Source organism: Rhododendron vialii, chromosome 10a, assembly GCF_030253575.1.
Source record: "Rhododendron vialii isolate Sample 1 chromosome 10a, ASM3025357v1".
Classification (NCBI taxonomy): domain Eukaryota; kingdom Viridiplantae; phylum Streptophyta; class Magnoliopsida; order Ericales; family Ericaceae; genus Rhododendron; species Rhododendron vialii.
The window spans coordinates 37646786-37654730 of NC_080566.1; the positions used below are offsets into that span (position 1 = coordinate 37646786).

Below are 7945 nucleotides of genomic sequence, written 5' to 3' on the forward strand. Positions count from 1 at the left end.
TACAAGGCAAGGCTTGTAGCAAAAGGATACAAGCAAAGAGAAGGCATCGACTATGGCGAAGTATTCGCCCCTGTTGCCAGGATGGAGACAATCAGGCTAATAATCTCATTAGCTGCTCAGAAAAGATGGAAGATCTACCAGTTGGATGTCAAGACAGCATTCCTGAATGGATTTCTAGAAGAAGAAATCTATATTGAGCAGCCATTTGGATATGTGAAGAAAGGTCATGAAGACAAAGTGTACAAATTGACGAAGGCGCTATACGGGCTGAAGCAAGCGCCTCGTGCATGGAATACCAGAATTGATAAGTACTTCCAGGAGAATGGATTCGAGAAGTGCCCCTATGAACATGCACTCTATATGAAGAAGGAGACTGATGGAAGCCAGCTGTATGTATGCCTCTACGTTGATGACTTGATTTTTACAGGCAACAATCCAGCCATGTTTGAAGCATTCAAGAAGACAATGTTTCAAGAGTTCGAAATGACGGACATCGGACTTATGGCTCACTTCCTAGGCATTGAAGTGACGCAAAGTGACGAAGGAATTTTTATCTCCCAAAGCAGGTATGCCATGGAGATACTGAAGAAGTACGGGATGGAGACATGCAATCCTGTGACGACTCCAGTCAACAGTGGACTGGAACTGAAGAAAAGTGATACTGGGAATGTTGATCCAACCTATTTCAAAAGCTTGGTTGGAAGTCTGCGATATCTAACCTGTACTAGGCCAGACATACTCTATGGTGTTGGGCTAGTCAGTCGATACATGGAGACGCCAGATCAGTTACACTTGTTCGCAGCAAAGCGGATTCTCCGCTACATCAAAGGAACTCATAATGACGGACTATTCTATCAGTCAGGCGGTGACCTGAATCTTTCCGGCTATTCAGATAGCGATTGGGGAAGAGACTTGGATGAAAGGAAGAGCACAACAGGGTTCGTTTTCTTCATTGGAGATACTGCCTTCACTTGGACATCCAAGAAGCAAGCGATTGTGACATTGTCATCTTGTGAAGCTGAGTATGTTGCCGCTAACTCAGCTGTCTGTCATGCTATATGGTTAAGGAATGTGCTGAAGCACTTGGGCTTTCTGCAAAAATTGCCCACAGAGATCTATGTCGACAACCGCTCTGCAGTTGCGCTTGCAAAGAACCCGACTCATCATGAAAGAAGCAAGCACATCGATACCCGCTACCACTTCATCAGAGAGCATGTAAAAGCAAAGGAAGTGGAGTTAGTTTCTTGCAGGACATATGATCAAACAGCAGATATCTTTACGAAGCCCCTCAAACATGAAGCTTTCGTCAAAATGAAGACAATGCTTGGAATGAAGAATCTCTGAGAATCAAGCTTAAGGGGGGATGTTGAAATAAACAGTAAGCTTGATTGGGTTTGTGGATTTAATCTTAATTATTGGCAGCCTTTGTGGACTTTGTGGAATGGATGAGGCTCAGCCGAATTCGTGGAATTGGCAGCCCACGCTTGAAGACTTGGCTCAGCCGAATTCGTGGAATTGGCAGCCCACGCTTGAAGACTTGGAAGCCTCGCATGGCTATGAACAATTGTATGAATTCCTCTATAAAATACAGGTTGTATTGAGAGAGAAAGTGTGAGTGGAGTAAGAGAATAAGAGAGTTACAGAGAGAGAAATTCCTCCTCTTTGTATGTTATTTTCAGATTGAATGAGTTCAATATATGTGAGTGTGTTTGTGCAATTCTCTTGTGAGTTTCATACATTATAAGTGTGTGATCAATACTCCTCCACCCAAAACATCCTTCCCGCCACGTACATCCGAGCCACGTCCTAAATTCAAAAAAAGGACAAAAAGGAAAATGATAATGTCAAAACTTATTTTGTTTTTATCAGACCAAACCTTTATATTTTTGTTAATGCCTAAGTTCTAGTGCATTATAAACTTCTACCTTGCACATAGTACAAGCATTTTGCGTACTTAAACTTTGGTACTAACAAAAACAGTTTTGACATTATCACTATAAAAAAAAAAAAACACGTGGTACACTTATTTGGCATTATAGATAAATATCAGGTCGTATTAGGCGCAGGTACACCCGTACGCGCGTACGCGCACGGTACATATCCGATACGCGTACGAGACTTATGTAGAGTCAGGAAGTATTGGTGTAATTTATCTTGAATGCTTTTTGTGAACCAGGTTCAATGCAGAAGCAATGTTGGAGATGCTAAGAGGCAAAAGGCTTGTGTTTGTTGGGGATTCACTGAACAGGAACCAATGGGTCTCAATGGTCTGCCTCGTCGATGCTTCAATTCCTCTGGCTCAGAAGTCTCTGAACTTTGAACTCAATGGCTCCTTATTTACCTTCAAGGCTACTGTAAGTTTAAATTTTCCTTCTGCACCAATACTATGCAGTTTTTTTTTTTTTTTTTGGGGTAATCAAACACTATTTAGGCTCCGTTTGTTTGGGCGTAAAATGTTTTCTAGTAAAATGTTTTACCTATTTTCCGGTATTTGATTGTGTAAAAAATGAGGAAAATATTTTCCATTACTTAGACGAAACTGATTTACCCTCAAATCTTCCGTAAGTTATTTTTCAAAATAAACCCGCTACCTTCTACTGCAATTCGATCTCACTGCTTAATTTCCTCGATCGTCGGTCTTGAGTCACGTTCAATTCCAATATTCTTAGATTTCTCCACCGTTTACGCTCCCTTTCTCTCTCTACACTATTTTGTCCCTTTTTTGAAAGTATTTTTCAAGTGCCAACCAAACACCGGAAAATAAATGTTTGAAATTTGTTTTCTAAAAAAGTATTTTACACGTAAAATATTTTTACATCAAAACAAACGGAGCCTTAGTTTGTTGGATTAAGGAGATAAAATCCTACAGAATAAAAATTCTAATATTCGGCTCGTTTACATCATTCTGAATGAATAACAAATTTGATTTGAAACAAACGACAACATAAAGAATAGGGAAAGACTACAATACACACCCATTATTTGGGTGTATATCATATGCACCTCCAAAATGTTATGAATTATAGAGAAAATGTTACGAATCGTATTGCTAAAAAGTTACGAATCGTATAAAGGTTACGAGATACACCAAAATGTTATGAATTATAATGAAAATGTTACGAATCATACTGTTGAAAAGTTATGAATTCTAGAACAAAAGTTACGAATCACGCTAAAATGTTATGAATGAACCATAAAATAGGTGAATATGGTACACCTTTTAAGGGGTGTGTATTGTAGACTTTCCCGAAAGGGAATATTCCACATCGTCGGACAATTGTATACTGAGGAAACGTGAACGAAAGTCCAAGGTCCAATTTGACGAAACTGAAACTACAGAAATCAGATTGGAATAGAGCTTCAAATAATATACAGAAATTCTAATCGAAAGAAAGATTTGCGGGGAACCACGCAAGGAAAAATGCGTTTGGGCCCATATGCAAGGAAAAATGCGTTTAGGCCCATTTTGGATCACACAAAAATCTAGAAAAATATTCATAAATTTTTGAATATTATTTTATGGGATCCTGTAAAAAACCAGCTCCAACGGATATCAGTAAGTATCACTTTTGAATTCGTAGGGACGAAACTTTCTAGATTTTTGTGGGACTCAGAATGGTTCCAAATGTGTTTTTCCTTACGTGATAGTATGTAAATTGATCCGTATTTTAACTCATTTCTTGAGAAAGATGTGACATCGACACCTTCTAGACAACGAAAAAATAAGCTGATCATGTTTGGGTTTGAGCAGCATCATTCGCATTCTGTTTGAGAATTCTGCACGAAAATCGTCCTTGTCATGATTTTGTTCGAGTTCTGCTGCAGTAGTGGCTGATTACTGTGTACATATGGATGTGATCAATTAATATAACGCTTCGATTGATTTTTACTGGGCTCCGTTGCTGCTGGAATCGAACTGTGATGGTCCATACGAGTCTACGACCATCGTATAAAAGAGAGAATTGTCCGAGTCCACGCGATTGAGAAGCACGCTAGGCACTGGACTAACGCGGACATAATGGTTTTCAATTCTTACATATGGTGTACGTCGCATAAAATGAAAATTCAGTAAGCAAATGCTTTGTAAAACTAGACTCCGTCTCTCTTTTTTTTATTGGCAAATGTAAGACTTGGTTTTCAATTCTCTTTAGACAATTTGTAGTCACATCATTTCATTCCGGAAAATTTTCGGTTAGGTGGGGATCGTTTGAAAGCCCCGGTGAAGTCGATGGAGATTATTTAGAAGCGCAACGAATCTATGAGATGGCTGTGAAGACTTGGTCGGATTGGTTGGAAACTCGTGTCAATCGCACCAAGACCAGATTGTTTTTCGTTAGCTTCTCACCCACTCATGAACGGTTCGTTTCATCCTCCACGATTAATTTGGTTTATTGGTTTTTAACTCGTTGCCACTGAGAAATGAAATGGAATTGAACTGATTCCATAGCTCAAATTCTTTTTCGAATCCTGAAAATTCTTGTGCATCTACAACCAGAATGCGATTTCCAGGAATTTGGATGAGGAGTTACGGAACCTAAATGAAAGTAGTAGTTTTCAAGTTATTGTGATAAATTCGTTTCAAGAAAAAAGTTATTGTGATAAATTTAGAGTAAAATGATACGCATTCATATTACATACAGGGCCGAAGAATGGGGGAAGCCTGCAGACCAAAATTGTTACAACGAAACCGAGCCAATTTCGAAAGAAGGGTATTGGAGACGCGGATCAGATCCTAAAATGATGGGAATTGATTCTAAAATGACGTGAATCGTGGAGAAATCAGTATTCGAATTACGGAAAAAAGGTGTGGAGATACAAATTCTCTACATAACACAGCTCTCAAAGTACCGAAAAGACGCTCATTCTTCAATTTATAGGAGGTACTGGAGTCCTCTTACCAAAGAACAGTTAGTGAAACCTCAGACCTATGCAGATTGTATGCATTGGTGTCTTCCTAGAGTTCCTGATGTTCGGAATGAACTCCTCTATGCCCACCTTAAAAAATATTTATATAATTCAGAACAAAAATCGGCAGTGTCTTCTTGGAGTTCCTAAGTCCCGTTCCGCTAAGGTTCTTATTTTTTCATTACTTATTTTCTGCTTTATGAGACAGGTCATTCTCTCACAATACATCAACTCTAATTCAAAAAATAAGTTATTTCCCTTAACGGAATGAGGCCTATTGTTTATTCCTTGTTTTGATCTCACTCATGAACTTAGTCAAATAATCCTTCCAAAAAAAATCCTTCACCCGCGCTCTCAATATTCCTCGCTCTTGCAAATTTTAGTAGTTCGAGATGCTTTTGAAAGACTTTTTCATGCTCGCACTCTCGTTCACACACTTGCACACACATTATTGTGACTTAGGTCGTGAAAATGCCCACTTTTTTTTTTTGAGTTTGAGCCAAGACGCGGACACGGGGAAGAACATAATCATTGGATTAGTAATGGCCATTTCAAATTTTGAGTTGAGGACTTTTCCGTTTTCCAAAACCTTTCCTATAGTTTGAAACAAAAATTTTACTAGTTGTTTCCTTTTTATTTACCTTTGATTTCGATCCCTTCTAAACTTCAAAAATAAGGAATCAAAATAAGATATATATATATATATATATATATATATATATATATATGAAACCTCTTTTGTTTTGGTCAAAAATTGACTTCGGATAATTTGTATTTAATTATCATTTTACTTCCATTTGCAGAACTTAATCGTTCAGTTGTTTCTTGATAATATTTAACAGGTATCAAACTTTCTTGAATACAATTTAAATCTGCTCCTGTATCAATGAGAGCAGTGACCTGTAATTTATTATATATATATTGCCAATATTGTACATAACAACGGAGATAGCAGGGTGTTAGTATGTTAATCCACAGAGAGTTCAGAGGCTGTCCATAGCCTACCAACTCCCCCCCTCGCGGGGCTTAAACTCCTGCCTCCGCTGAGGAAGGAGGTGAACTTTCCACCTGTGCTAGCGTGAAAGTTTTTTTTTAGCTCGGCAAAAAGGAACTTCTATAAATCTCGAAGGGGTACATCAAGGAGAGAGCAAAAGTTAAAAAGAGCTAAAAGTAATAGAAATATAGCCAACAAAAGTTGGATAAAATACCTCTTTAATCCAATCTACATCTTCACTTTTTGAATCTCATCCAAGTAACCTTTGAAATCCTCCACTGTGTAGATCCTGATGTAAAACTTTGCCTTCATCCACATAGCTACCCTTGTTTTAACTAAATCCGCCACTTCTGAAGCCTGCCCCACTGAATATATACCCATTCCTCATTAACCAGATGGACCAGAGCGTCACAAAGAAACATACTTCCCAGGTATGCTTCTCCAAATTTCGGAACCTATTCCCAAACCACCAAAGTGCTAACTCTGCTAAAGAGGATGGACAGACCTACTGGATGTTCCAACAAGCCACAATTTCCAACCACACCACCCACGAAAATCGACACTGAAGGAGCAAGTGTTGAGGTGTTTCCACATGCAAATCACATAAGGGGCACACTGCCAGTTGATGAATTTCAAAAATTAAATTCCTATCGAAAAGTACCGAGCTTGTGCTTTTACAGAAAAAACTTCGTCGGCTGTTCAAATCCACTGTAAAGTATCAGGCTTTGAAGGATCTAAAGTCACACCAGCCAATCTATGTTTCAACACCTCATACTGTTGGTGTTCCTGAACCCTCAGTGTGCCTCTAAACTGCAAATTCCACTCACTGTTGCCCCCTTAACCACAGAGACTGCTCAGAACCTCCTCCTGTTGAGTTGATCGCCTATACAACCTGGGAAATTCATCTTTAAGCGCTATAGTACCCAGCCACGTATGCTCCTAGAATAGCGTATCACGATCGGAGTTTACCTGCACCTTAAACCCCTCCCGAATAGAGAATCCGAGTGCCGAACCAATATTGCCAACCGAACAAATGTCCCTCCAAACATTAGATATCGACCCAGACCCAGGCGAATATGGGAGCCAGCTCCTTTGGTCCAAATTGTATTTTCCTTTAATAAATTTTATCCACAGAGAGTACGTTTTTGTTGCTGTTGAACCTCCACCACCACTTAGCGAGCAGAGCCAAATTCTATTGTAACAGTCTCTTGATCCCTAGACCCCCCGTTCTCCTTTTCATAGTGATCCTTTCCCAATTGACCATGTGCATTTTTCTTCTTGTCCGGTGTATCACCCCAAAAAAATTGTCTTTGTAATCTTATTCTAATCAGAATAAGATTACGCACTACCAATTTTAGGTTTTCTTACATCATTCTTTCAAATATTCATTCTTTCCAAATATATTTCTAGTTCTACTACTCGTAAATCTCAGCCATAGAAAAAATGTGTACAAATCCAAGTGCCCAAAATATAGGAAATTCAAAAACTATCTCTCTATGTTATACCAAATTAAACGGTCATTCCATATTATTTTTTTTACACCAAATAAAAGTGTTCAATGAGTACTTTAATTTGGTGTAAAAAAATAAAACAAATAGTAATATATAGAAATATATTATTTTAGGGTTTGAAAATGCATAGATTCTCACGTTTAAAGTGGGACGGAGAGAGTATAATTTTTCAATTTGTGCTATCCATAGAAATTTATTTTCGTTATCTCTAACTCATGGTTCTATCCCATGAGTTTTATATGCATTGCGTTTATCACAAAATGGTCCCTAATTGTTGATATTTTGCGTTTATCTCAAAATGGTCCCTAATTGTTGATATGGTTTGCGTTTATCTCAAAATGGGCCCTAATTGTTGATAAGATTTCCACATCACCTTATTGACAACTCGTATAGATTTCATATTCATATCATATCTTATAAAAAAACAAGAACGTCACAGATTTTGTTTTTATCTTCTTTTCATTCCTTTAAAAAAAACATAACTCGACATGTCTCGATTTATTTATCTATTTTCTAAACTACTACGAGTAGTACT

The 7945-nt window shown here is 38.1% G+C and overlaps 1 protein-coding gene across 1 annotated transcript; it reads left to right on the top strand.

Annotated features, from left to right (window-relative positions):
* The first annotated feature begins 3895 nt into the window (after nucleotides 1-3895).
* Nucleotides 3896-4950, top strand: LOC131304722 (protein trichome birefringence-like 34). The gene is made up of 3 exons (XM_058332061.1): nucleotides 3896-4068; nucleotides 4197-4358; nucleotides 4641-4950. Exons 1-3 carry the CDS (start codon nucleotides 4019-4021, stop codon nucleotides 4765-4767), a joined length of 339 nt encoding a protein of 112 aa, XP_058188044.1. The 5' UTR covers nucleotides 3896-4018; the 3' UTR covers nucleotides 4768-4950.
* The last annotated feature ends 2995 nt before the right edge of the window (nucleotides 4951-7945 follow it).